Source organism: Fusarium sambucinum, chromosome II (genome assembly GCF_050947815.1).
Source record: "Fusarium sambucinum isolate potato_lamoka chromosome II, whole genome shotgun sequence".
NCBI classification, from domain to species: domain Eukaryota; kingdom Fungi; phylum Ascomycota; class Sordariomycetes; order Hypocreales; family Nectriaceae; genus Fusarium; species Fusarium sambucinum.
The window spans coordinates 4,023,548-4,051,466 of NC_139293.1; the positions used below are offsets into that span (position 1 = coordinate 4,023,548).

The following is a 27,919-nucleotide window of genomic DNA, read 5'->3' on the forward strand; positions in this document are numbered from 1 at the left end:
TATACTGTACGTCTTGGAAATATGAGTTCAAACTCGACTACTACGAACAATAACACCAATGTCTCGACAAACGGGACCACGAATGATGTCGTTATTGCTCGTGCGCCTTCCCCAGGCTCATCAGCGACCCCGGCGCCGCCACCAACACCAGTTAACGATGTAGGAAGTGCTATAACAAATGGCAACGTGACAACAAATGGAGTTTAATAAACATTTTTTTTTCTCATGTCACAAAGGCTCGTCAGTGAGTATTTGATGGACGGCATGGTTATTGCGAGCCTTGTCAGCATTATCTTACTATCCATCAGTTATTTAAACTATCTAGATAGTAATAATATTAAGAAAGCTTTTATCTCTTCACTAGCGATTGACATGCCAGGATCGAAATATCATATTGACTTTTTACTTCTCTGTTGTATAGGAGCTTCAATGCCACTTAGTGACAACTGCTCACTAAGCTTAACGTAGAAAGTTGAACAATATCTCTCATCACTGGCTTGCATGAGAAAATGTGATTTGTACAAGAGCAATGCAGTTACGATCAGGCCTGAAAGATCTCAGTGTATAAAGGTAAACAGTTATTAACTACTAATCTCAGGAAATAACTATATATGCAGAGAGAGTGAAATGTAGTATAGCTAGTGATAACGAAAAAGAAAAAAGAATAGTCCATATTCAATAGCACCGAGCAGTGTATTAAAAAGATCGACCACGCCAGGATTCGAACCTGGAATCTCTAGAGATTATGGACAGGGAACCGAAATCTAGCGCCTTAGCCATTAGGCCACGCGGCCAGATTCTTGGACGACGATGGCCTCACTTGGAGATCTCATACACTCGAGCGTCGGGGGATGTTGCAATGATTCCCTTCATTATGAGAGTATTGAAGCCCCGGCGAGATTATCATCATTATAACTTGTCTCGAAGGCGTAGTGTCGGTTGGGCGGATAGGTGTAGCATCTGATCCTGCAACCTTCAACCGCTCTGCTTTGATTCCTCCTTGATGGCTTCTTCAAAATCATTCAGAAATCTCCATTGAGTCTCCTCTTTCCATCCCTTCGCCTTCCAATCGTTCAAAGTACTTGGGAACTCATCGACGATGCCCATGACCGACATGTCGTGTGCGAACATGAAAAAGATGTGGTCTTGAGCATCTGCCTTTTGCGCCTCTTTGACGGTTTCCATAGCCTGTTCTATGTCAAATCCTATGTTTGGGTCGAAGAATGTTTCCCCAGGCTTGCGACCACGCTTTACGTTCACGTCTTCTAGTACAGTCGCCGGACAGCGTGACAAGAGAAGCCGTAGTGAGTCAGGAAGGGACAGATGTTGGGATAGGTGTTGTGGAATTGGGAGGTATGGCGATGGTCGGATCTCACCGCCATGGTGACAGAGGTCGCCACCCATGAAAATGAAAGTGTCCGGATCATTGGTTGTACGTGCAAGGCCAGCTACATGACCGATGGCGTGGCCAGGCGTATCAATAAGGTAGAAAGAGCCGTCGCCAAAGAAGTCAAACCCTCGAAAAGGTCCGATTACAAGGGATTTCTTATCAAAGTCGATTTCTCGAAAGTTTCGTCCTCTTTGGAACTATCAGTCTACTGTTACGAATCATGTTGTGTTGATACTCACATGTAGTCAACTTCCCTGATAGGGGAATTGGGGTTTCTCGGGTATCCAGGACAAAAGGCTTCCTTGAAGCCTTGTCCGACAACAAGCTCTGTGGAATTAGGAAATGTTGTGACATTTCCGATGTGGTCGAAATGATGATGACTAGCCCATTAATAAGCCATGCAACTGAGTGGTCAGAGGAATACATACCTCCAAATAACACTGTCGATTTCTGAAGGCTGTACATGATTGTCCTTGAGGATATCTGCGACATTCTTCGGAACATCGACACCCAAGTTTCCCTCGGTTATCGTCTTGCACCACATCGGAGAGAAGTTCTCCAGTGGGTTTTTTGGTACTCCCAGATCGAAGAGTGCTTTCTTTCCCGATGAACTTTCTATCAAGAATGACCAGGTTGTTGCTGTGGGTATAAAGTCTAAGCCTGCCATGGCGGGTTTCAGAAGGTGTTGTAAAGGCATCCTTGACAGACGCAGGGAGGAGTCAATGATGCTCACTCTGGTGGCTGCGCCAGATGGCACGTCGAAATAAGGTGTCTCGGCCATTTCTATCTTTCAGAGACCGTTGAAGGATAGGATTTCGAGGAAGGTGAAAGCAGGTGTTTTATAACTCGATGTAAGAGCCGGATGCTCCGTGCCGGGACATAACATAATGTTGAACTGCTTATTATCAGTAGATTTATCGGTCCGATGATTGGATTACAGATGTTACCCGTGAGATGTGAGTGGAGGTGTTCGGTTGATGTTATGAACTGTGTTCTACCAGACGGTCTTTACCCGGAAATTCCGATCCGCCATTCCCGCCGTTACGTCAGTAACGCTTTGTCATAAGATTGGTAACAATTGCCTGTCGGTTGTGCAGGAACAAGGATGTTGCCATGTACTACTTTTCACAGGAGATTTTGCATCGTTTTATAAAGGCGACTCTAATATTGCGCTGAAGCGTGGAAACAAGACGTCATGACGTTGTTTTTAGTTCGTAGTGTTCAAACAAGGACTAGGTTTAGCGGAGGGATCTACAGCCTCGGCTTACTCCACGTGAGGAGACATACAACAGACCATGTATGTCCATGGCCTAATCTTCATCTTCAACAACAACAATAACAACATAACGAATTGTCTCATAAATACTCAGAATGACACATAATGAAGTCGATCCTCAAAGATTGAGTCAACCTTTCTCTCTCCCAGATCCCACCAGTTTCTCCAACTTCCAGCGAGACATCTACCAATCCTTCCGGCCTCCTCTCTTCTCTACGAACCCCGCAAAATGGGAGTCATTGGCTAGGGAAAAGGTCCCCGCTGCCAACTTTGGCTACGTCTTCGGCTCAGCCAGCAGCGCTGCTACGGCCAAAGCTAATACTGACGCCTTTAATCGGTATCGATTGAGGCCACGATTTCTCGTTGATGTCACTAGGCGCGATGTAGAAGTTGAGTTGTTTGGAACGAAGTACAAAAGCCCTTTGCTTGTTTCACCGATTGGTGTGCAGAGTATCCTCCATCCCGATGCTGAGGAAGCTACTGCAAGAGCATGTCATAATGTTGGTGTGCCCATGATTCTGTCAACTGCTGCTACGAGGTCAATAGAGCAGGTCGCCAACGCCAACGCCGATGGCGATCGATGGTTCCAACTTTACTGGCCCAAGCCCCAGTACGAAGAAGTCACAGCGAGTCTCCTCGCTCGCGCGAAAGCGTCAGGTTACAAAGTCCTCGTTGTCACTCTCGACACGTTCAGTCTGGGCTGGAGACCAACAGATCTCGACACCTCTTACCTGCCCTTTGTTTGGGGTCAAGGCTGCCAAATCGGCTTTTCCGACCCTGTCTTTAATAAAATGTTTGATGAGATGCAAAAGAACGATTCAAGAGGTGTGGGAGAGAAACTGGCTGAACTATGGTCGATCATGAGGCGGCCTGGCACCGTATACGGTGCTGCACGTGTTCTTGCCAATGCGAGAACGATGGTCAAGTCGAAAGCCTGGATTGACGTGATCAACTCGGGCACATACCGTGAATGGGCGCATCTCAAGATTCTGAAGGAACTGTGGGGTGGTCCGATTGTTCTGAAGGGAATCCAGACAGTCGACGATGCTCATTTGGCCATTGAACATGGCATGGATGGTATCATTGTGTCCAACCATGGCGGTCGTCAACTCGATGGTGCGGTAGCGTCACTTGACGCTCTCGCCGAGATTGCAGCCGATCAAAAGGTCAAGGATTCTAACCTGACTATCATCTTCGACAGTGGCATAAGGACAGGGTCAGATATACTCAAGGCACTGGCCCTCGGAGCGAAGGCGGTTTCCATCGGTCGACCTTATGCGTATGGGCTTGCCGCAGGTGGACAGGAGGGTGTAGAGCATGTGTTGAAGTGCCTGCTCGCAGATATGGACAACATGCTCGCAAATGTTGGTAAGAAGAGCGTTCGGGACCTAAGCAGAGATGATCTCCAGGTTTTGCCCCTGTCGAAACTATGATTTACAAGCGGCTACTTTCGATCTCTGAGGTGGATAGTCTTTGGTACTGTTTAAATGTAACAATCATTTCTTTTTATAGTTTCAATAATACACGCCCATTGTTACTTTAAAACATGCGTGCTTGGAGGCAAGATCTGCAGCGGCAATGATGGCAAATCAGGGAAGTGATCTTTTGTGCTAACGCCGAAAACATGGCCTTGCCAATTAGCCAATCACATTAAGCGAGAGTATTGCCAGAGGTTATCGCCGAAATCCACATACGTCAAATCGCCGTTGCCATCGGAGTTGAGGTTACAGAACCATGTAATGAATACATTATGCCAGATTATGATATCACAGATTCTTCTATATAAGCGCTTCTTCGTCCGTAAAACCTGTTACGAGCACAACATCATCTCGAGACTGTTACGGACAAATCATCATGGATTCTCAACGCAACTTTCAGACGCTTAAGGGCAAGGTTGCTATCATCACAGGCGCATCCCGTGGTCTCGGTGCAGGCTTTGCGTATGAACTTGCAAGAAGGGGTGCCAAGGTGAGCAACTTCCATACTCAAATCGACTATTACTGACTGATGGCAGGTTATTGCAACATATACCTCTCCCAGCAGCGAAAGGCTTGTCAGTGAACTATCGGAAAAGATAGCATCTCTTGATCCACCATCACAATGCATAGGCGTCAAAGCAGATCTCAAGGAGGAATCCGCCCCTGTTGAGATAGTCCACCAAGCTGTCGCCACCTTCGGTACCCAAATCGACATACTTATCAACAACGCCGGCATGGAAATTGTCAAACCTCATACAGATCTTACAATATCTGACTTTGACTCTATTTTCTACCTTAATGTCCGCGCACCTCTCCTGCTACTACAAGCTGTGAAACCCTACCTCCCATCCTCGGGCGGCGGGCGCATCATCAACATCTCGTCTGTAGGCGCACGATGCGGCTTCAAGAATTTGTCTCTTTATTGTGCTTCGAAAGCTGCACTTGAAGGACTGACACGTTCATGGGCTGCGGAACTTGGTGAAGAAGGACATACAGTCAACGCGGTGAATCCAGGGCCTGTGCAGAGTGATTTGCTGGATAATATTCCAAAAGAGATTGTGGATATGCAGAAGAAGCAGACTCCGGCAGGCAACAGGTTGGGAGAAGTTGATGATGTTGCCCAGATTGTTGCTTGGTTGGCTTCGGAAGAGAGTCGTTGGATTACTGGGCAGGCTCTGTCTGCTAGTGGTGGACTGGAGATGTATTGATAGAGTGAAAGAAAGTCAAGGCCAGATATTGGAAACAATCGGACATTCTCTAGGCACTACTGTTACAACACGGCGTATCTTTTCATTTCTAAGCATGCATAACTATCCATAAATAATAGATAGCTTCTAAAACGACTCTTGAGCCGGCCTCAAGTCCAACTCATGGACCCAAAGCGAACTGGGCTGCTGCGATAACCACAAATACGTCTGTCCAACATCCTCGGCCCTCATATGCTTTCCAGTCCTGGTTTCCTCGGTGTCTTCATCCCTAATGTGACCATTCGCAATCGCATGGACGCACTGTACGCCGTATTTGCTGTGTTCCTTGGCGATAGCCTGCGCTACCATCCGAGCCGATGCACGAGTTGCTCCATAGGCAGCATACCCAGGGTTTGTCCGCATGGCACCGAGGGTGCCAGTGAAGATAATAGTTCCCTTCTTGGCGCCGTTTGTATCAGCCAAGAGTGTCTGGCCACCATTCTGCTCGTAGATAAGCTTCAAAGCTTCTTGTGAAAAGACTACAGCGCCAGTGGTGTACGTCTGCATGCTTTCGCTGAAAGCCTCAGCTGTTTCTTCGAGAAAAGGCTTTTTGTTGGCGTGTTTGACGTGATATATCGCAAGCTTGAGTTTCAGACCCTTGAAGTCATCATGGTTGCGAATGTCCTGGAATGTCTTGCGGAGGTTCTCAGGCTGAGTATCGGTGGGGAACGCATGGAGAAGTCCATTTGTCTCTTTGCGGAGAGAGTCGCGAAGATCATTGAGTTTATCGGCGTTGCGAGCCAAAAGAGCTACGGCGAAGTTACCACCATCTGCTCGGGCGAGAACACGGGCAATACCTCGGCCGCTGGTGGGACCGGCTCCAATAATGATAGCAAGACCAGAGGGTGCCATTCTGTAGTGTTGGTTGAAATTTAACTTGTTTTAATTTGGCTCTCAGCTACTCCAGCATGTATTTTATAGGTAGAGGTTCCGACTGGAAGACGTCATGCTGTTACTTTGATGATGACTCTGTGGACCGTTAAGTCCGAGCCATAATAGGCAATGATCTCCATGAATACGGTGAACTAATCTTGAATATCAGGTAAGTGACATAAAAGTCGGTACTGATTTAGTGAATAATGGAAATGTTAAATCAGATTTGATGAGCATATAGCCCAAGAGAGCATTAACATTTTTATCTAGCCTTTTCCTAGTCTATATCTTTTTGCGACCCGCCCAGCTATGTTTGACCCATGATTAGAGTGGTTCCCTTGCCCTGGATAGACTATCCACCAGGTCGGATGTAGTAACTGTATATCCAGCTGACCAACAACTGGTTGTAAAGTCGCAATGCCTGTAAATGTGTAGGACTTATCGAATCGTACACCTTGTGTTCCCATGTCGAGCTCTTTGGCGCTGCCTCTCGAAACGCTGCTTCATCTCTTCGCGTTTCTCTTGAGTTTCTTTCAGTCTCATCATCTGATCAGCAGTGCTTCCATGGTATTCCATGTCTTTTATTATCCTTTCAAAGTCCAATCTTTGAGACTCAACACCGTTCAGTCGAAGAACAATATCTTCTTCTAGGTTTCTATGATATAGTGCCATAGGGTGATAAAGTTTCGAGGTTGGGCGTGAGATGTGCTTGAATAGGAGCACAATGGACTCAGCAAGTTGCTCGTCAGTACGTTGGGGTACAGACCCTTCAGGTCCAAACTTACGGTACATTACTTTTGGTGTCTTGCCCTCCCTACGCCATAGTCCGGTATGGGTAACGGCATCTGTTGCCGAAAGGACATTTACGTCCATCTTCTTGATAACAAACTTGCGAAGGTCGCGCTTGAGGAAAAAGCCAGGCCCAATACCGATGAGACGTGCAAAAAGATTATGAATGTCCCGCATCGCATGTGTCCACCTGCTGGCGTATTCCAAATAGTTCTTGAAATACTTTTGGAGATTATCGTTGGATTGAAAGATGCGAAATGTGACAGTAACTTCATCGATGCAGGTAAATTCGGGCAGTTTCGGGAGATACCAAGTTGTCCAAAGTCCGTAATCTTTGACAACCATAACGTCGAGGTGATACACTTCTGGCATGAATTTGATGATGCGCTGAACATTGTCGTGAAACTGCCTGTTCACCAGAAGTAGGTCCCTCGCTAAATTCCGGGGTTTCCTATTCCATACTTGGAGGCATGTTTTCACGCAATCATCAGGTTGAACTTCTGAAGGAATTGGAAGTTTGATTGGAGGTGTGAGTGCGAATTTGAGGATTTCCAGTCGTAGTTCGTGTGGAAGTTTGTGCCACCCTTCCATATCGTTCGGAGATGCCATGATCAATCTGGGGTTTGTCGGGCGCTATCACAGGTTATAGGTAACAGAGCTGGTAAAGAGCAAAGTGATCGAACAGGTACTTATATGTTGAGAATCTTGCCACTTATAACAAGGTTTTGTGATACTTTCCTACTAGAAAGTATCGGTATGAATAAACTTGTGTATGGTCTTTACAGTTCATGCGCTATAAAAGTTTACTCAAAGGTTCTTTAATAAACAACGTCTCATAAACTTTTCATAACCCTTTTCCTTCTTCTACAGAGTATGAGTTGTCTACGGGGAGATCAATAACTTTCAACCCTGCTGATAGAGCCTCTTACATGCCCACAACTCTCCAAGCTGGATACAACCTAAAGAAGTGTCGACATGAATTGCGCCAGGGTTAGTTCTAAAGCAGGCCTGTGCGCCTCAGTTGTCACTACATAGTACTTCAAGTTAAAATTTAGAGACAAGTAGTCATGGTACGTCTGATATGTTACCAGCAAGCAACTATTACAGACAAGGATGACGCAAAACCAGTAGTTGTGTTATAACACTTGAGAAGTACACAATCACACAATTTACTACTCACGAGCTGACATCCTAAGAGTACTTGGAAATTGGGTGGAAAATTCTCGTTAAATGGTATTCGGGCTACTAATTATGCTTCCATAACAGACCTTCAACAAGGGAAAGTGTCAGAGAACTGGCATAGCCTATGTTTTATCTATCACCCCATTAACATTTTAGTTACCAGCTTGAGCCACTTTGCCAGCCATGCCGAGAATCTGAGCAGCGGTAATCGGCTTCTCAGATCGCTGGAATCCCTCTCTGAAAGGGATCGTTTCTTTCTCTACATGATATTAGCGTCAACACAACCATCAAGTATACATTAACTTACCGAAAACTGTCCTGACCCATCTAGTGTTCGCGTTTCCATCCTCGGCGTTGCCAAAGACAGTCAAGTACAAAGCAGTCTCAATCAAACTAATTTGATTCTGCTCAGCAGACAATGAAAACTCAGGGTTGGTAGCATTAGCAACCGCAAGACGATCCTTGCGGGCATCGGCCGCCGTCTTGATGGAAATATAGGGTTCACGAAAGTGCGACAATGTTTGCTTCCAGATGTGGGGGTTCAATCTGGAGTTGTCACCAAAGTAAAGGTCGTCACGGCTCAAACTGCCGTCATGCTCGAGAACTGGTTCGTTTAGTCAAAGCCTTTCAAGAATCCGAGTTCGAACTACTTACCACCGTGCTTGGCCAAGTCGTCGAGGTTGAAGGTGTTACCATCACCGGTTTCCAATGCCTTCTTGCCAACTAGGGTTGTAGCGGCTGGGTCAAGGTTGACGGCATCAGTGAAGGCTACAATCAAGTCATCAAGTGAGATGTTGAGGCCGTCACGAGGAAGGTATCCATGGTTGGCGAGAGAATTGACCATGGGACAAGGGCTTCGTCCTGTAACTCTTAGTTTCGTGTCAATTTGGTCGTGAATCGATGCACTTACGATCATTTTTGGAAGGAGGTTGCCAGTCGTTTGCTGATGATGAGTGAAGGTGCGCAAAGGCAGTAGAGCAGAGGAAAAGAATGTTGAAAAGCATGGTGAATGTCGTAGCCGTGAAGTTCAAGTTGAGATGAAGTTGAATAACAAAGACAAAGACAAAGCAAAAATGAGTAGTTCTACGACTTTTATCTATTCTATCCATCCGACCCTTACCACTAGTCATGTCCTCCATGTGCAATTTCATTAAGCATCATCCCATCAATGCCGAGGCTAACGGACATTTACCATAATGGGATGAGGGAACACCGACAACTGATGGGTATTGGTGCAATATTGAGACGCTGCCAGCATAAATCGGAGGATTATCCATGATCGGCAGACGAGCCAATGGAAAGGAAGGTGATTACATGTTAAAACATGGATTTAATATCAGGGGCCAGGGCCCTACGGTGGAGATGGTCAAGGAGGTCAAGGAGGAGGTCATTGCGGTATACGGGCCGCTGAACAAGGGCTTTTTTCCTAGGCCGGATTAGACCACGGAGGCTAGGAGGTTAGGTACCCTAGAGTCGAGTCATTTGTCGATCAGTAAATTCTTGGTCAGTTCTGGAAACCATTCAAGGAACTACAAAGGCGCAGTTTTGCGTTGAAGATAGGGGGGCCATAGATCTCAGTGTAACAGTTGTTGGCTTTTAGAGAAACGTCTTTGACTGGATGTTTAATGTGTTCAATCTTCTTCTCAAACTACACACCCTTAAGTGTAACCAATTGACTTCAGAAAGTTTGTTGGCTCATAATGGTAGGTATGACATCTGAGTGATCTGATTTGATCTAATTGTGACGAACTTGGTCTTACTAATAACGTAACCAGTGTAGAGAAGTACATCAAGTGTGAATACCTTTCTTGTTGGTGGCTATAGTCCCTCTACGTTGATCTTCACTCTAGTGCTGTGATCCAGAACTGCCCTATGATTGTCGGCTGGAACGTCATTAGTGAGCTAGGTTGGGCCCTGCACAGGAACAGCGGCAATGCGGGGTCGGTCCTCGAACAATTCAAAAGCTACAGAAGCAATTGGGCGATATGAATCACGAATAACTCTAATATCGGAGGTCCAATAACAAGAGAACATTCACTCGGCAGCTACATTATTGTGACACGACGTACAGAGCACAGAGAGGGGAAGAGAGAGACCTTGTTCATTCCTCATCAGTGTTTTCTACCGTAACTTGCCTGGAACATCACTCAACAATGACATCTTCAGAGCTTACCCCAGAGCTATCCCAGCTCTTCCAAAGTGTCGAGAGCAGCTTCAAGGGCACTCAACTCGGCGACCAACGCTGGTACCTCCTGGTCATTGCTTGCCTCTCCACTAGTCCCGACCCTGAAGCTGCCGCCGCTCTGTACCAGTACCTGACCAAGCAAGCCCCATACCAGACTAGCGAATCGCGACAAGCCCTCGTTCGACGTATCCGTGAAGCACTGCTCAAAAGTGTTATCCTCGTCGGCGTATGCAAGCCGCTCGAAGCCATCCTCGCCATTAGCAAGGTCGAGAAGCCCGAGGACCGCGATTACAGCACCACACGTGAAGGATTCCAGATCAACGACGCAAGCCACGAGCGAGGGAAGGATTGGTTCAAAAAGGTGTACACGCGGAACGCAGGGGATACAATTGGCATGTTTGACGCGCACAAAGACTTTGCATGGACTTCAATGGAGATCACGTATGGGCTGTTCTTGTCCGACCGAAAGGTGCTGGATGACGTGGATACGCAACTTGTGGTGCTGCCGGCCATCATGAGCCAGAACCTACCACTAGAGACGCACTGGCACATTAGAGGAACGAGAAGGATTGGCGTGTCCAAGAACGATGTCCAGGTTATTTGGGATAGTGTGAGGGATGTTGCCAAGTTCTTTGGGGTGGAGTTGAACAAGGTGCCGACCGTGGATGAGGTTGAACCTGATGTGTAGACCGCCAAATTTGTATACAGATCATTCAGTCGAGGCGAACGATAGAGCGAATACACGACTCCCATACGGGTGAGAAGTCAGGAAACGGTCAATAGCCCTTAGATCGGAGATTGGTACAGACAAGAGCCTTGTAGAGCAGCATCTAGTCCACGCCCGTCAGAACGCACTAGACCTTGAGACCTGTACGTGTGGTAAGATGACCGTGGCAGAATGTTGTAAATCTGGATTACACATCGACAATCCCCAAAAGGCTATGTGGAGGAAGCCATCATTGATCCTGAACTATCCACGAACTAGTGTACAGTCTCGATATAGAAAGTATATTTACTCGAACTCGGTGCGACACGGACGATACGTTTTGCTTGGATGCAACAAATTTGCGAGGGCGAGGGAAGTGGAGGAGAACGGGTCGGCGGAGCTGGCAGGCGTCGGGCTAGGAGACAGTGATTGGAGTCGAATGCAATCAAGTCACGGTCGTGGATCTTGGACGGGCTCGAGGAGGCAGGATCAGTCGAGGGAACGAAGATACACATCAACACGTGTCAGCGAAATCGTAGTAAATGTGTAGTCGTTGGATGAAGCGCGTCAAGCGAGTCTGGTGGACGCCATTATAGGACAAATGAAGAGTGGAATGGAGGTTTCAGAGGTAGGACGCGCTCAGCTTCGCGACAACGTCCTGACAGGGATCACAACTTAGTACCTAGTATCTAGGCTCTTAGGCTCTCCACCTTCGGCGCGCTTGTTAGATGCGTCTTAGGTGTCTCCATTCCCAAGTAGCGAAACCGCCATCTCGGTGACTGTGGCGGTTCCTTTCCGCTGAAGGTTCAAATGACAAGGTTATAATAGTGTTTTCTTTTTCTTGTATTCTTACGTCCCCGCTATTTAGCGATTCTTCGAAAAAGAGTTCCATGTACAGTGCTGCGATGATCTCTGACGCTGATAACACTGTCTTCCTTTAGCCTCTAGTCTGGGCTCTAGTGATAATCATCAACAATGTTCAAATGCCTCTTTATCCCAGACTTCTCAAAATTAGCCAGGGTCTGAGTGCTTAAGAAGCAGCGGAAAATAATTCATAAGCTAGCACATTCTTCAATTAGATGCAAACATGTCCTGTTGCTAGATCCACACACATCATGTTCACCTCGAGATTGGACTGAACTGTTCACCACCTGCAAGTCCAAAGGTTTCAGATAAAATCCTCTGATCGTCAAAAAACTATTGAGATACTGGGTTTTAAAAACAGTTATACGCAGCCGGAAACTATCATGAGCTGACGGTGTGGGAAGGCTAAGAATGATGGCTATTGTTGGACCAGATACCCTGTAGTTTTGTCTCACACACGACCTATCTAGTTACTTCATTGATCAGATCATTACCTCCTCAACTCCTATTTATGATACACCTGGGAGATACGTGATAATCCGGGTACTAGGAATGGCCATATCGAGAAAGAGACGCAAGTCCTGATAATTTTAACATCTGATAGACTAAATACATGGACTGGAGTTGTATGTAAGGTCTTTTTTAGATTGAAGTTACTGTGAACTAGAATTATAAAAAGAGTAGCGATTTCCCATGAGCTGCGTTGCGAATGTACGGATATTAGCCACTTCTGTCCTAGTCGATCAAGTAACGCCTGATCTAGGGAAGGTTCAAAATGTCACTGCCCATTATGTCCTGGATTACTATCTAAGCTTTACTCCTTTTGAGTTTGTATCATTATCTGTCGAACAATAAAGATAATTCACTGTCCTGCCCCCTCATAGGTTGTAGGCCGGACATTGCCGAAGGTTTAGCCGCGATTCATTCTCTGGCAAAGGCGAGGTACATCTTATCGTTACAGAAATTGTGCTAGGCGACTGGAAGAGAAACAATAGCAGAGGCGTGTAAAAGACGAATCTGTCCTGTAAGAAACAGAACAACACTATGTACCAACTGAGTGTCAGATAATGTTGATGGATACTACCAGTTCTGGTTTCATGCCACCCTTTCTGTATCTTCATATGAATCGTAACAACCCTGGCTTGTGCTCTGACCAATATGATGGAGTAGTTACACGCCAATATAAGCAAGGAGAAGTATGGGAGGTCAACGGAGTGGGCCCCAAGCGGACAATATCAGCATGCCCTCGACTACAGGTATCCATTTGGCTGATACACCACAAAGTAGTAAATCGAAATAAGTATCGATACAGGAATGAACGAGTTTACGCAACACATCAACCCACAATATGATCAGAACATACATAAATTGCCGACGCACACAATGTTTGTTCAACTGTTTCTCATTGTATCGGTGTAAACTAATACTTCTTGTTCTTTGTCCGATCGATATGTACATACGTGTTGAACAATTCATTGTTCTATCTTGACCGGAACATAGAATGACCAACGGATCCCAAACTCGAACAATGGCGTAATTATGGCATTTAAAGGCACTGAGATATCATTTCGCTTTCTGATGTGCAGACACTTCCATAAATCATCCTACAAACTCTTGTACTATCAGTCAACAAGAACAAAAGACAAACCTCCACATCACACAAAGTCAGAACACCGTCAGTATGATGCACTCTTTCAAAATCACCTCTAACCCAGAGGTTGCAGCTCTGATGGAGAAACACGGCACAAATGATGCACTATTCATCATGAACCTATCATACTTCACCGACATCCCTCTCACCGAAGTAGGGGGATCCTCCTACAATGCCATGAACACCGGTGTCCGTAAGATCATCCCGGGCCTGTCTGGTCCAAAAGGTCTGACTCGCTCCGAGTTTATTGTCCTAAGTTTTTGGGCTGACCACCTGGGTGCTTTAAAGGTCCCATTTCTCATAGACCATGCCTCCACGATCATTTCTTCTCGAGCACACTGCAATCAAATGTCGGAATATGACAGAAGGTTCATTCGTTGCACAGGTAACTGCATCAATGAAGAAGTTGCCGACAGCGACGGATCACTCTGGGGGTACACCCCAAAGGACTATGGTGCGATTTTGACTATGGCATATCAGTCATGCATCATGGAGGGCTTTGTTCAAGTGCAAGCTCGAGGGTTGGAGGACGTTGGGGAGTTTTCTCCACAAAGTATCCATGAGAACATCCTGAAGCCCTGCATCGAGAAACCTGGACTTCATGAAACTAGAATCAAGATGCACGAGACCGAGAAGACTCTGCATGATGTTGGGATGTCCATCGGTTATGCTAAAGGCGACAAGCGTTTTCTCACTAAATGTGTTCGTATTTGCGATGAGCGAATTCGAGTGTTGAGCGAGAAGCTTGAGGCACTCAAACAGACAGTGACCAAGTCAGAGGCAGTTTGACATGGGGCACAAGGGTAGGCAGATAGATTGCCAAAGTAAGTAAGCACTCAACTGGACTAGGTACATGACGGATGGAATAGAATTTTGTACAATCCAATAAAACCTTGTTTCAGTACCTAATGTTGCAGTGAAGTACTTGTAATGACGATCAATGCAAGATTAGACAGGGACTGTTGGCATGTTACTGACCCATGATAAAAGTAAAAACGAGTGTGATAATAATTCGTAGCGGTAGAGACAACTAATAAAATCGTACTCATGTCGTTGGGTTCAGACCCAAGATGTCGGCGATCACTACCACTTGAGGATATCAAGCTTAACCACTTTCAGTAACTCGCACAGAACAGCTTCTGATTGGACCCCTTTCTGTGTCAGGTGGAGGCTCGAGGTGAAAAATCGCTCTAAATCTTCCCCGCTGTACCAACAGACCAGTTCAGCTCACCCAAATCATCGTCCAGTCCAGCCCATCGCATCCTTCACTTGGCGCTCATCACGTCACACCCGTCTGTCTTGCCCCCGTACCGCAGCTAACAGCTGATTGCTTTGTACCCGTTTTGTCAGACTGCAGGGTACAGACCCTTCTGTTGTCCCAGAACGATGGAGCTTGCTATCAGATCTCCTCGTGGCGGTGTGCAACCGTCTCCAGGTGATCCAGCACCTCAGAGCGTGTCTACCAACAAGGCACGAGCGAATCAGGTGCGATTTTCCACTCTACAACACCTCTGGCCAGTAGTGTTTAACACAGTATCTAGCAGAATATCCCGAAAGCCAATATCGGGGTGCTTGACGTCAGGGACGGTGGTCCGAATGCCGCTAAGAGGCAGAGGGCTAAGACATTCAAGACCCGCACCGGCTGTAAAGAGTGCAAGTTAGTACATGTCTAATTAGCTGTTTGGGTATGAAATGTCCCATTGCTGACACCATGGACTTAGACGTCGAAAAGTGAAATGTGACGAGGGCAAACCGACCTGTAACCGCTGCAAGGCGGTTGGATTAACGTGCCACTTCCCACTGAGCTCAAGCGTTTCTTTCAACCCGGCCAGTAACGCCACCGCAGTCGCAACCACAAGCACTAACAAAGCGATCAGCCCTGTTGGCAACTTCAACTCTTACACTGAGATTGTCCGCACCAATTCAACTAGTAATGAAGGCGTAGCTGCTACCGCAATCCCGGGAGGCGACACACGCATCCTTGTTGTACCAGACTATGTCACAACCGTGTTTAAGGACCAGACATCGTGGGACATGTTCTCCACTTTCCTCTTCACAAACGAGCAGGGAACATCTCTACCTCACAACACGCTGGCTGCCATTACACCCCAGATAGCACACCACAACCCTGCTATCCGTGAGATGTGCTGCGCTGTGGGTGCCGCTGTGGGTGCCTTTACTGCACCCCACGTAAATGGCGAAGAAGCCGAGAAAGCTCAGCAGCTCTCCCTCATGTACTACAACCGCACCATCCGTGCTGTGCGGGCTGCCGGAACAGCCCTAGAGTCGCTGCTAGCTGTTGCTCACGTAGCTGTTATCTTCATGGTGTACGATATGATGCGCGGAGACATGAAGGCTGCAACCCTGCACTTTGACCACGCCAGCCGTCTCCTTATTACCTATTTCGGGAAGCGATGCGAGCAGGAAAATGTTTCTATGACAGATTTGAGGTTGAACGCACTCGAATCAGCCATGTTCGACATGTTCCAGCGGCTGAGCACCTACTCATGGCCCCTGGAACTGGGTATCACCGGAGACGAGCGTCCCGACTTCAAGGGCGGCAAGCGGTGCTGGGGAAGGCACAGGTATGAGATTCGCAACATGCCCACGTCTTTCCGTGATCTAGATGAAGCTTTAAGGTGGTGGGATGTTACTCAGCATCACATATCCCACCATCTTTTCGATGACTACGAAGTTGTTGATCCTGCGAACAAAGCTGTATGGGAAAAGGCCTTCACCGTCCTTCATAACTGGCACAGCGCTTTTGTCCTGCTCTACCGTTACACTGAAGACCACCAGTACGACTCCCCTCATCGTTATGTGACGGCCTGTATCTTTGAAGCGCTCTACACCGAGTGCCTCTCGGGCTTGCATCTACAGCTTAATGCAGACGCAAAAGTCTTGCCCGACGCGAGACCCATCTGGCGGGAGATCATCCGAACAACACGCCGCATGCAGCAAGAGTTGAAGTCATCAATTGACTGGAACGTGATGGATAATATGGTCTTGAAGCCACTTGTCATCGTATTGTTCAAGTGCCGTGATGAGAAAGTTAGAAAGGATGTCAAGGTTGTGCTGGAAGAGGCAGTTGCATGGTACGGAAATACGTGCTTGGCTGCAGTTATGCTGGTCATGATGAACATGAAGGGTCATCAGATACCCAAGCAGATGAAGAACATTGAGAGAGCGGTTGGATGGCACCTCACATCCATTGGTTGTGGTCCTGGTGTGATCAGTATTGGCTAAATATGCTGCCGAGGTTAGCTGGAGTTGGGTGTCATTTGCTCGAACATTTCACCCTGGTACAATGTAACATCACCAGGTTTGTCTATAGGTCTAGTCTAATATACGTGTGCGACGTCCTAGAATTGATCCGGTCAGTGTCCGCTTATCTTATCAGTTGCTTATCGGCGCCGAGTCAGAACAAGATGTTCCGGCCTTGGTAGGTGCAAAACTTACGACTTACTGTACGTACTACGTTAGTCTGTGAGAGTCTGGCCGAGAGTACTGACTTGCCCTGGAGAATTTAGTGAAAGCCTAATTCGCACTTATGCATGCATGTCAGTTTCATGCCTGGCTTATGCAGGAGAGAAAAGTCTTGTGCGGGATTTCTTCACAGAACAGAGTTATGCTGTGCAGTTAGTCCCTTCAATAACCCTTGCACATGTCAACTCCCAACACAACAGTTCCATTACCGAGTAAAGTGAATTTTATTGAACGAATGGCTTGGTTTCTTCTCACGCTAAACTGATATTTCTCAAATTTCCTGAGTCTTTTTCTATTTGTCTCCACGTAGTACCTTTTTAGCAAACCCTATCCGTCTCTTGTCTGCATCGAAAACCACAAAAGCAGCTTTTAGTGCAACATCACCAATGATGTTTAGTCCTGAGCCAGAACTTGACTGCAGTCCTCCAAAACATGTACCTGACTCGGAACCTTTGTCACTTCTCTTAGCTTTATGTCCCGACCCAACCGGCTTGGGCCCTTCGAGAGGAGCAAAATTCATGTAGGCACCAGGTACTGTAACCCCTGTGTTTGAGCCACCGATAACGAGTGTAAAATCAGGAAGTTTTGCATCGCAGGGAAACACATAACCACCTGCTGTCTTATCCACCTTGGCCCCTTTCACCTGAGAATAATAGGCCTCGTTGATGTCGTCGGGTAGCCAAATGAGTGATGTTCCGGTATCAGCAATCGCTGAGATAGATCTCTTGCTTAGTTTACCATTTCCTATGGTAAACCCCTCTGATGTGAAAGTCCACATGCCGTTGGATGGGTCTACATCCGTGTAAACAATGTCACCCGTATATGCTGTTTTGTTGATGACGCCAAACGTATATGTACCTGGAGCATCGTGTTGCAAGTCGGCAGTGAATACTGAAGTGCCCTGGTCGTCTTTGGCATTCTCGAAGAAGGTCTTTTGCTTCTTTGGCGTGACTGTGTTGATGGAGCGGAAGCCTAGTCCCAGTAGGCCGTCCACGTTTTGTTGCTGTGCGAAAGAATCGTGAACCTTATCCGCCACCTGTACTGCTTGAGCTTGCACTGACAAACCGCCGATCGAAACTGTGTCTTTCACCACATGTCCTGATGCCCCACTTCCATCTCCGTACTCGATCAACCACTTCGCATCACTCATCTCTTCACAGGATTTGGATGCTGTAGAATTGTATCGAGTGCGGCTACCGCCTGCAGCAGCCGATTGTGACCCGTGAACCCAGAGATCTGATGACCCAGTATCGAGATCCATCTGGAATGTCTTTGGGGGGTTGCCGATTTGAACTGGTGTCAACCACTCTGCATCGTCGTCGATAGGTCTGTTTGTGACAGCCCCGGTACCATCACGACGGGCAAGGGCGGAAGTAGAGAGATAATCTGGAAGGTCGATATGATACTTTCGGTGTACCTTAAGAAGCGCTGCGATGCCATCGCGTTTATAAACTGGGTTTCTGACTTGTTGAACAGAGTGTTCCGTAGGTGGCGTAACGGTCGGATATCCAGCGACCAGAGGGAGAGATGCGAGCCCGCTCGTAAGGAGAGATGAGAATCTCATTATAAAGGAATGTAATGATAACAAGGAACGACGAAGTGAACGTGCCACACAGAAAGAAGAAGCATGTGATGATGGGGTTGACAACTCTTGACAAGGGGGAAAGACACTTCATATACCTTGCAAACTCCCCCAGTCCCAACAGTTTGTGGACCGGCATCTCCGCATCCCAGGAACCGATCCGATGGGTACGACATGAGCTTGTTCATCAGTTCGTTCCTTGTTTGACACACGCGTCAACTCAACATGGGTCGATCTCACTGGCTGAGGGACCCGAAGAAAACTGTTTTTTTCGACCCTCCACAACGGCTCCCGGGTTGAACGTGGGTCGATCGACGGACGGAACTCAAAATGTCTGTTTTGTGGCGGTCCAGACTGCATGCTAAGTGGTTACGAACGAGTCGTGATGTGGGTTTCCTCTATACGTAAGCTGGATTGACATGATGGTTGTGGAGGTTGACACGCGGCCGGCATCATTGTTTCACAGGGGAATGATTCAATAAAGACACTGGTAGACAGGATGTCTGTGGAAAAGGAGTTTCATCAACGGAGAAGGTGATTTTATCTGATACTATGCAACTCACATGGTAAGGTAGCAGGAGTAAGTCAAAGCCAGTCCGAAATCTCGCTGTAAAAAAAAATGTTTCAACTCCACCCACATCAGTCCAAAGCTGTCCTGCATTAGCGCATCACTACCAGTGAAGTCGCCTGGAACTCGACTAGAACTGGGTTGGATACGCTACAGCGGATTGATCGTCCGACGATCGCCACATGCCGACAAGTCCGTAGTACGATATCAGACTCACCCTGAGTGAAAATCACGCTCGATGCCGCTTTTTAGTTTTTCGTTCCAGAAAGTTGAAGAATGCGATTTCTGTGACCGTCTCACTAATGTTTCTTGTGATTCATCACATCACTGTTTCTTCGTATTTTATGTTAAGCATTTCTTTGAGTCTTCGAGCCAAGCCTCATGCTTATGTAAATCTAACAAATATTCAAGATCTGCTTTATGAAAACGAGACAGATTTATAATCCGGACTGCTCTGTGGTATTTTTGGTTAGTTAAGAGGAAGCCACGCAGAAAGCCAAAGCCAAAGCCAAAGCCAAAGCCAAAGCTAAAGGCACAAGAGATCAAGTGCTTCTAGGAGGGAGAGTGGTGCTGACAACATGATGACTTTATCCGGCTCCACATCAGCTGGACTCAACGTCATCAAATTGTTCTCAGCTATCCACAGACCGAGTACAATCTTCATCGCGACAACCTTGCCAGAAGGAAATAGAAGTCATCATGGCGTCCTGGTTCAGTAACGAGACTACACGCCCAGCTTTCAACAGTAAACCAACTCCATTGATCAGCTTTGGCAGGCCATTCCCAGAAATATGCCTCAAGCAAGTACAGGAACGTTTCAAAAGCTCGCGAGTATACATCATTGCGTCCCGCTCTCTATCCAACAATACTTCATCTCTTGAAGATCTCAAGTCAGCTCTCGGAGACTTTGTTGTAGGTGTGCGTATCGGCATTTCACCGCATACACCAATCCCAGAAATCGTCGACATCCTCGCCGAGATCAAGACTTTGAACATCGACTGTATCGTGACTCTTGGAGCTGGAAGTATCACCGATGGGGCAAAGCTTATACGTTTCTCAATGGCTAATGACGCCTGGACACGCGAGGACATCGACACCCTCTGGGGCGGCAAGTCACATAATCCAAAGATGCGCAAGATGTTGCACAAGCCGACAATCCCCTTAATTTGTATACCGACTTCACTATCTGGTGGTGAGTATCAGGCCATCGCTGGAGCCACCGATGAGGAAAGCAAGGCCAAACTCACATTCGAGCCCAAAGTCGACCCGGACTTTGTCATTCAGGATCCTCAATTAACTACTACAACCCCACAGAAGATCTGGCTCAGTACTGGCATCAGAGCTGTGGACCATTGCGTTGAGACTTTGTGTTCACTGCAAAGCAACAAAGTTGGTAACGAAGCAGCGGCACATGGGCTGGAACAATTGATATCCGGGCTGCTGCGATGCAAACACGACCCGCAGGATCTGGATGCCCGCCATCTTTGTCATACAGGTGTTGTAGAAGCCATGCACGCAGTATCTACCGGCGTACCCCTGGGTGCGAGCCATGCTATCGGGCATCAGCTTGGTCCTTTGGGTGTTGGGCATGGCGAGACGAGTTGCATCATGCTTCCAGCTGTGTGCAAGTTCAACGCCGACAAGGGAGTCAACAAAGACCAGCAGAAGCGTACGCTGGATATCCTTGTGAAGCAGGAACCCGTAAAGTCACTCATGAATGAACTGAAAATGGTAGATAAAGAATATGATTTGGCCGACACTCTCGACTTGATTATTAGGGAGTTGGGCATGCCGAGGTCGTTGAAGGATGTCGGAATTACGTCTGGTCATCTCCCCGGTCTTGCTGCGAATAGCTTGAACGACATCTGGATCAAGACCAATGCCTATAAGATCACGAAGACGGAGGAGGTTATGGAGATTCTGGAAGCTGTTAGCGGCGATTAGAGGATAGAAAATGGCTTTAGTGGTCTGCTTCCAAGTTTACACTTGACCGTCTTATTTCTAGTTCGACAGGTATTGCCAGGTTCTGAACGCAATCCACATCTGTGGTATCCAACGAGGCAATAAAAGCTGGAATTTTACAGATACCATATGTCCCACAAAAGATTGATCATGGCAGCTGACATGGTCTCGAAAATTTACTCGAAAATGTTGGACGACAAACATATAACAAAAGCCAAAAAGTCTCGTTATCAGACAATTCAATATGATCTGATCGATGGTAACGTGGGGGTTCTTCCCATCCACGTGAACATCCAACGCCCGGCTTTCCCGCCTCGGACAACCGCCGCGCGGGGGATGAAATATTAGTTGCTAAGTGAAATAAGTCTTGCCCTTTCTTTCAACTCTTCTGTTTTAGATGATCTTCATACTATTAAGACTAGGTTTTGCCAATCAGCTGAACAATACATGACATGTCCTTCTCGTATCAATTGTAATATCCTGACTTCTCGGTATGGAGATCAGCTGAAAGGATCCATAACTCTTGGTGTGCTTAGGTTAATGGCGGAATTTCCTACAGGGCAAGACATGTTGGTCGGGGTTTGGAAACGATCTTCAGACAACGGGATGTACATATATGAACGTTTCCCCCTTACTAGTAACCTCGATGTCTTTACTTACTACTCAACCAATTGACTCAATTACTTTCCAAGAATGCCTCCTGGAAACCCTCCCAAGCGTTCGTATTCTCGCACCGATGCTGCCGTCCGCGTCGAGTATCCCGAGCACCATGAACTTCCCGCCAGCAAGCCTTTGATTGGCCAAGGAGGACAGTTTTCCAAACCCACCCTAGCTTCCCTTTCTCTCGAGGGCAAGACAATTGTCATAACCGGGGGTGCAAGAGGCCTTGGGCTAGTCATGGGACAGGGTGTGGTCTACTCAGGTGCTAATCTAGCGATCGTCGATTTAAACAGTCAGTCATATTTCCAACGACCGAATCTATACTAACCGACAACAGAGGACGAAGCACAGTCTCAGGTGGGCCAATTGACAGATGCTTTCAAGAAAGAGAACCCAAACAGCGAGACGTAAGGACCTATTTGATTCAAATGGACTCGCTCTGACATACTCTCAGGGTCCCGAGAGTCACTGCTCACTATGCAGACGTCTCTGACCCTGACTCTGTAACAAACTGTATCATCGAGATTCTCAAGATTCATCATAAGATCGACGGTCTAGTCACGTCGGCTGGCTTCACGGAGAATTTTGAGGCAATCAACTACCCCATCGATCGTATGCGCAAGTTGTGGGGTGTTAATGTTGACGGCACTTATCTCTTTGCAGTTGCTGTTGCCAAACATCTCATGGAACGTCAAGTACCTGGTAGTATCGTGGTTATTGGAAGCATGTCTGGTGCTATTGTCAATGTTCCACAGCCACAGGCGTAAGTTTGTCCTTGAGTGTTCCCACTAAGAGTCAGCTAACGAAAATGATCAGACCATATAACGCGGCCAAGGCAGCTGTTCGTCACCTAGCTGCTTCTCTCGCAGTAGAGTGGGCTCACGCTGGAATCCGAGTCAACTGTATCTCTCCTGGTTACATGTTGACTGCTCTGTAAGTTTTATTTTTATCTGTAATCTAGTTCATTGCTAATAAGTGACAGAACACAGAAGATTCTGAACGATAACCCAGATCTCGAGAGGACCTGGACATCTCTCATTCCTCAGGGACGTATGGGACTGCCTCAAGATCTGATGGGTCCTGTGACCTTTTTGTTGTCAGATGCATCTTCTTACATGACTGGTGCAGATCTTAGAGTAGATGGAGGATACACTGTGACCTAGTTGTACAAAACGATGTTCTCTATGATCAGTTGCTAGCAGAAGATAGACGATATAATCCGGTAGTGTTGTTTCTCTTTGAACCGACTCTTCCAATTCATCAGTTGCACAAGATGCGACTGAGACCCCCCTTGTTATCACTCGGATATAAGTCCCACATCTCATCTCATATCTCACGTAAGCTCCCGGCAATGGCTAGACTTGTCAAACCAATGCAGACTGAGATTTTCTCTTCCATCCACATTCGCTCTGCATTTCCACAATCTCAACTCACAAGGATCAATCGCATATTCTTTGACGCAAACCCCCTACAGAATGACCCTTTCCGAAACCCTGGTCTACCTCCTTGGCCTTGGCTGCATTGCCCGAAGCGCCATGGCGTTCACCAATCCACAGGCCGAGTACGCGCTCAATGGCATAAGACACACCATCGCCCACAAAAAGGACACGAGCTCAGGGCCAATATATATGCTGGGCCTCTGGGAATTATCTGTAGGCGTGTTGTTGCTCGCCACTCAAGCTAGCGGGTCCTTTGCTGGCATCACGACTCTGTTGGGCTTGATGGGCCTTTACAAAGCAGGCGTGGCGATACTCCTTTGGAGTATTGGAGACGAGAACAAGACTGAAAAGATTGCGGGAAATATATTGGCTGCCATCACGTTCTTGTTCTGGGCTCTATACAGGTGCCAATGAAAGAATGACCGTGGCAACGGTCTGTTCCTTGGTCAAGAAGATATATGGCTATTCAGCATGGATACTGTAAAGTTACTTGGAAACTTGCATTGGCTATCTCGTTTACTATATAGTCCATACCTTGCGCTAATGGCTCGGTGTCACAACGATCAGGTCGCAAGATTGAGCAACTATTCACGCCGATCAGGCGCCTTTGAAGTGGATATCCCAGAACACAAAGACTCATCTTCGGAATAACACAATCGGGTATCCCGTCAAACACTTGTTGATCAAGAACAAGCTTTGAGACTGGCAACCACTGCGATTGATAGCAGAGGAGAAATTGCGTAGCAGGTCTGTAGGAGAATTAGCCATATCCGTTGAATGTAAACATCGTTTGTTGTTCATTGCACATACCATGAGTACTCGGGCAATGGACATCTTGTCATTTTCATCTGCGTCATCGACCTCGGCCATGGCCACTAATTTCATGGCAGGTGGTCCTGCTGGCATTAACATCATGGTGAACCAGAGAACACGATCCTCGCCAAGGACGTCGGTCTGGGTAATGAGCACTCGAATGAAGAGGATGCTGAGACTGTTTACACTTTGTCAGAATTGGGTTCTTCTTTCAGGCTTATGGTTGAACTTACACAGGCCAAATAATAAAGCGGATCAGAACGACCATGGAGAGAGGGAGCCAGTGAAGGTTACCCGAGTCACTTCCCTGTCGCATGCGTCTCAGACTGTGAGCCAGCTTGATACCGACAACAATGACCTGCAAAGTAACAAAAAGCTCTCCCATATTCTTGAGACTGACGGTCAACCAGGAGTTGAAGATACCTCCATCCTCACTGTCGTTGAAGAAGGCCTTCTTGAATGGAGGAATAAACCCAAGAACAACACCGATAAGGGCGCCGACGGTAGGAGGGCTGATAAACTGAGTGACATGTGCCAATGCACGCTGGATTTGAGGATGCAGCTTGTCCCAAATAGCATGCTGAGCTCGAGCAGTATGGCGAGATGCCTTCTTCACATATCGAGGTAGACGTCCGGGGAGGAGAGATGTACGCTCGTCGGGTTCTTGGCTATCGGTCGGTCGGTGGTCGTTATGTCCAGCTCGGTCGCGCAAGTCTTCATCCATGGATTCGACGGGATCCTCGTCGCTAACTCCAAGAAGCTTACCACCAAGGCCAAAGGTGAGCATATTGGATACGACGGAGCAGACAAGAAAGAAGGACTTGGCTCGTTCGATAATGTTGTCGCTGGTGTCATCCTCGGACTTGGCGAGGGCGGAAAGAACACCAGCTGAACCGAGAGACTGGATCAAGAGTAGAGGATAAGATGTGGTGTTGTTGAAGGTGATGGCGGGCGTGAACCACTTGGGCATGCTGAAGCATTTGGTGAGGGCGTATCCGACGGCGATAGAGGCGAGGTTGTAGACGAGAGCCCAGACTAGAGACGATGTCTTGTTAAATGGAAACCTGGAAGAAGCTCAATTAATGGCTTACCTAGGATGGTGAGGTACAGAGATGCATTTGATGCCTCGATCTGGGTACCAAGATTGACGATAAGCAGAGCAGGTAGGAACATTTTGATGCAAATCTTTGAGATTTGTCGGCCTGTCTCTACAGAGAGAAGCTTAGTCTGGCCTGCGAAAACACCATAGAAAATGGTGAGCAAAACAGACGCCGACGCCTGAATGGCGCCGACAAAGGTGCTCTTGATGCTACTAGACATTTTTGCTTGCTCCAGTCTCGTGGTGGTTATTCCTCGAGAAGCAAAATAGTGAGGACTTGAGCTATGAAAAGGAAAGGGAAATGGAAAAGAGTCGCGTGTCCTTGTCTAAACACGTTCCCGAATTCGTTCGTTCTCTCTTTTCCCATTACGTCAATGATCGTGATCTTGATCTTTGACAACGTTTCTCGGAGCAAATGTACCTTGAAAAGCGGGACTGACAGCGCCTTCAACTGGTTTTCAGGTTAAGGTTATTTTGTAGAAACAGGGAGTTGGGTGGGATGTGACATAATTCAGACGGGTTATTGGTGGATCGAATGCAGACAAGAGCTTGTTTTTAGGCTTGGCTGGTTAGAAGTGGCTTGTGATGAGTCGATCTATCCGGATCTAGATAGATGGCGTTGGGCTGACAGATGGGGGAGTCATTCTTCTACTATGGCAAGGAATCTAGCGACACAGACTACCTACCTACTAAGGTAACCTTCTGCGTCCGGCCTCTACCATAGGTTGCCAACTCCACGACGTCCAGTTGTCTTACAGTAGTGTCCCTTTGAGCCTTAGAAGGCCTAGGCCACTACGGTGGACTCGGTTCTAGTGGCCACCCTTCTATACTAATGGAATCTACTCTGTACCTAGTGTATCAAGCCGTGCGTCATGTAGTCTGGCAGCTTCAATTGACACATCTCCAACATCTTGATTGGAAGGATAAATTAAAATATTCCAATTGAACTATCTACACTTGCGCATCCCTTTGTCTTGTATCACCCAGCAACTCGTACTTTTGAGTTGGTGTCGTTAACGGCATTTCCTGTGGCTGATGCACTTCGGTCTGCAACTCATGATAACTAGTTCTTGATGCAAGTTCCCCGACTGAACCTTTGCCCTCGTTCGTAACATCTTTCTGGCGTCGTCTTCGAAGGAAAAAGAAAGCAGCGGCAGCGACAGCCAACACGCCGACGCCCACACCGATACCAATTCCAGCCTTTGCACCAGTTGTAATGCCTGTTGATGAAGATGAGCTGTCTTCGGTCGGATCCTCACTAGAGCCAGAGCCACTGTCCGAGTCTTTCGAGTCTTCGTCCCCGTCAGATCCATCCGAGTCGTTGGTGATTGTAGCGCTCTTCGAAGAGGGAGTCCTGGCATCGGCCCATGTTCCTTTTCTGTCTCTATGGAGCTCCATGACCTTCTCTCCACTTGTATAGTATACCCAGAGCTGGTCGGATTCCAAGGGCGACACAACAGCCAGTCGTCCGGACGCGCTATCTGCATGAGGCCATTTCTTCTTGCCAGGAGTTTCCTGCTCTTCCCAACTCCCATCAACATTTGATGCAGCGTGCAGCTCTGCATCTTCACCTATGTAGAACACAGACAACTGTTGACTCTCAGTCGCAGAAAGGCCAAGGTTGACGGCGCTATCGAACGATGAGAGCTGGACGGAGTCACCTCCCGAGGAATCGAGTCTTATATCCGAAGGGTCGGTTTTGTTCGTCGGCGCTGGGCTATCGAATGGTGTCGGGAACGATTCTAAGGTAATTGTCAGCGACAAGAGCACAATCGTCGGTCCTATACATCTTACCTAAGCTCCATTTGTTCTTGTTCTCATTGTTGAAGCGAGCGATGGCAATATTCTTGCTATCGTATGGATAAGCGACCGATACATTCGTTCCCCTTGTCTGCAAAGCAGCTATCCCCATGCCACCGGCCTTCTTGAGCGACACAGGCCCATCGTATCGCCAATCGGTATCGTCGTCGTACGCCAGCAGATTGACCAGCCCGTCTTCGTCGTGGTAATATAGTCGGTAGCCGCCCGAGTCTCCCAGCTCCGTCACCGCTAGGCCGGTCTTTTCGTGTATAGAGGGTGCGCCTGCCAGGTCGGATACAACGTCGTTGCCATCGGGATCGAGCTTATAGTTGCCTGTTTTGTTGTCGCATGTGAAGAACGCATTAATGATCGAGTCGTCGGTTGCCTGGTAGAAGATTGAAGCCTGCTCTGTTAGCAATGGACTGGGGCAGCAGCACCATTAGACTGTGTAGCTTACAATCGGTGTGTTGAGGTCGTCATCCCACCAACCCGTGACCGCAAGTGGTGTCGCAGCCTTTGGCTGGGCTTTAACGGGGAACTTGCTCGGGCTATCAGTTGAGAAAGCGGCCGAGCCATTGCTGTTACAAGAACTGTGCAAAATACTCCCAGATCCAGGGTCTTGGTATGCGAAATGAGGCGTGAGAGTGTCGGGCGACCAAGTCCACCAGCCTGCCAAACCAACTACGGGTTCAGCGAGAAGACCGGCGATAGCCAATGTCGATACGATTGTCGACCGAGACATGGTGTTCAATTTGTTTGCAGAAGCAAATAGAGACATCCGGGCGCTTGTCTTTGTGAGCAATCCCTCTGAGCTAGCAAACAGACGTGTCCATCAATGAGCAACAAGCAACGAGAACGCAGTCAAGTCG

The 27,919-nt window shown here is 47.5% G+C and overlaps 15 protein-coding genes across 15 annotated transcripts; 8 read left to right on the top strand and 7 right to left on the bottom strand.

Moving 5' to 3' along the window:
* Positions 1-975: 975 nt before the first annotated feature.
* On the bottom strand, positions 976-2,171 carry FSST1_008228 (beta-lactamase-like protein; the record flags this gene model as incomplete). The annotated part of the gene is made up of 3 exons (XM_083225090.1): positions 976-1,579; positions 1,630-1,770; positions 1,819-2,171. The coding sequence occupies 3 exons, from the start codon at positions 2,169-2,171 to the stop codon at positions 976-978; spliced, it is 1,098 nt and encodes a 365-aa protein (XP_083084189.1).
* A 590-nt stretch (positions 2,172-2,761) lies between these two features.
* FSST1_008229 (FMN-dependent dehydrogenase) lies at positions 2,762-4,099 on the top strand (the record flags this gene model as incomplete). The annotated part of the gene is made up of 1 exon (XM_083225091.1): positions 2,762-4,099. One exon carries the CDS (start codon positions 2,762-2,764, stop codon positions 4,097-4,099), a length of 1,338 nt encoding a protein of 445 aa, XP_083084190.1.
* A 421-nt stretch (positions 4,100-4,520) lies between these two features.
* FSST1_008230 (SDR family NAD(P)-dependent oxidoreductase) lies at positions 4,521-5,352 on the top strand (the record flags this gene model as incomplete). The annotated part of the gene is made up of 2 exons (XM_083225092.1): positions 4,521-4,634; positions 4,681-5,352. The coding sequence occupies 2 exons, from the start codon at positions 4,521-4,523 to the stop codon at positions 5,350-5,352; spliced, it is 786 nt and encodes a 261-aa protein (XP_083084191.1).
* A 126-nt stretch (positions 5,353-5,478) lies between these two features.
* FSST1_008231 (uncharacterized protein) lies at positions 5,479-6,243 on the bottom strand (the record flags this gene model as incomplete). The annotated part of the gene is made up of 1 exon (XM_083225093.1): positions 5,479-6,243. One exon carries the CDS (start codon positions 6,241-6,243, stop codon positions 5,479-5,481), a length of 765 nt encoding a protein of 254 aa, XP_083084192.1.
* A 459-nt stretch (positions 6,244-6,702) lies between these two features.
* On the bottom strand, positions 6,703-7,662 carry FSST1_008232 (uncharacterized protein; the record flags this gene model as incomplete). The annotated part of the gene is made up of 1 exon (XM_083225094.1): positions 6,703-7,662. The coding sequence occupies one exon, from the start codon at positions 7,660-7,662 to the stop codon at positions 6,703-6,705; it is 960 nt and encodes a 319-aa protein (XP_083084193.1).
* A 725-nt stretch (positions 7,663-8,387) lies between these two features.
* On the bottom strand, positions 8,388-9,239 carry FSST1_008233 (Chloroperoxidase; the record flags this gene model as incomplete). Its single annotated transcript, XM_083225096.1, has 4 exons — positions 8,388-8,494; positions 8,543-8,839; positions 8,890-9,096; positions 9,146-9,239. The coding sequence occupies 4 exons, from the start codon at positions 9,237-9,239 to the stop codon at positions 8,388-8,390; spliced, it is 705 nt and encodes a 234-aa protein (XP_083084194.1).
* Positions 9,240-10,388: 1,149 nt separating this feature from the next.
* On the top strand, positions 10,389-11,108 carry FSST1_008234 (uncharacterized protein; the record flags this gene model as incomplete). The annotated part of the gene is made up of 1 exon (XM_083225097.1): positions 10,389-11,108. The coding sequence occupies one exon, from the start codon at positions 10,389-10,391 to the stop codon at positions 11,106-11,108; it is 720 nt and encodes a 239-aa protein (XP_083084195.1).
* Positions 11,109-13,671: 2,563 nt separating this feature from the next.
* On the top strand, positions 13,672-14,430 carry FSST1_008235 (uncharacterized protein; the record flags this gene model as incomplete). The annotated part of the gene is made up of 1 exon (XM_083225098.1): positions 13,672-14,430. One exon carries the CDS (start codon positions 13,672-13,674, stop codon positions 14,428-14,430), a length of 759 nt encoding a protein of 252 aa, XP_083084196.1.
* Positions 14,431-15,027: 597 nt separating this feature from the next.
* Positions 15,028-16,887, top strand: FSST1_008236 (Zn(II)2Cys6 transcription factor domain-containing protein; the record flags this gene model as incomplete). The annotated part of the gene is made up of 3 exons (XM_083225099.1): positions 15,028-15,126; positions 15,183-15,298; positions 15,363-16,887. 3 exons carry the CDS (start codon positions 15,028-15,030, stop codon positions 16,885-16,887), a joined length of 1,740 nt encoding a protein of 579 aa, XP_083084197.1.
* A 532-nt stretch (positions 16,888-17,419) lies between these two features.
* On the bottom strand, positions 17,420-18,691 carry FSST1_008237 (aspartic peptidase domain-containing protein; the record flags this gene model as incomplete). The annotated part of the gene is made up of 1 exon (XM_083225100.1): positions 17,420-18,691. The coding sequence occupies one exon, from the start codon at positions 18,689-18,691 to the stop codon at positions 17,420-17,422; it is 1,272 nt and encodes a 423-aa protein (XP_083084198.1).
* Positions 18,692-19,976: 1,285 nt separating this feature from the next.
* Positions 19,977-21,221, top strand: FSST1_008238 (iron-containing alcohol dehydrogenase; the record flags this gene model as incomplete). The annotated part of the gene is made up of 1 exon (XM_083225101.1): positions 19,977-21,221. The coding sequence occupies one exon, from the start codon at positions 19,977-19,979 to the stop codon at positions 21,219-21,221; it is 1,245 nt and encodes a 414-aa protein (XP_083084199.1).
* A 711-nt stretch (positions 21,222-21,932) lies between these two features.
* On the top strand, positions 21,933-23,062 carry FSST1_008239 (uncharacterized protein; the record flags this gene model as incomplete). Its single annotated transcript, XM_083225102.1, has 5 exons — positions 21,933-22,191; positions 22,237-22,306; positions 22,354-22,662; positions 22,716-22,832; positions 22,882-23,062. 5 exons carry the CDS (start codon positions 21,933-21,935, stop codon positions 23,060-23,062), a joined length of 936 nt encoding a protein of 311 aa, XP_083084200.1.
* Positions 23,063-23,374: 312 nt separating this feature from the next.
* FSST1_008240 (DUF4267 domain-containing protein) lies at positions 23,375-23,752 on the top strand (the record flags this gene model as incomplete). Its single annotated transcript, XM_083225103.1, has 1 exon — positions 23,375-23,752. One exon carries the CDS (start codon positions 23,375-23,377, stop codon positions 23,750-23,752), a length of 378 nt encoding a protein of 125 aa, XP_083084201.1.
* Positions 23,753-24,021: 269 nt separating this feature from the next.
* FSST1_008241 (auxin efflux carrier) lies at positions 24,022-25,471 on the bottom strand (the record flags this gene model as incomplete). Its single annotated transcript, XM_083225104.1, has 4 exons — positions 24,022-24,087; positions 24,149-24,329; positions 24,385-25,186; positions 25,243-25,471. 4 exons carry the CDS (start codon positions 25,469-25,471, stop codon positions 24,022-24,024), a joined length of 1,278 nt encoding a protein of 425 aa, XP_083084202.1.
* A 730-nt stretch (positions 25,472-26,201) lies between these two features.
* Positions 26,202-27,792, bottom strand: FSST1_008242 (uncharacterized protein; the record flags this gene model as incomplete). The annotated part of the gene is made up of 3 exons (XM_083225105.1): positions 26,202-26,992; positions 27,045-27,453; positions 27,508-27,792. 3 exons carry the CDS (start codon positions 27,790-27,792, stop codon positions 26,202-26,204), a joined length of 1,485 nt encoding a protein of 494 aa, XP_083084203.1.
* Positions 27,793-27,919: the final 127 nt, after the last annotated feature.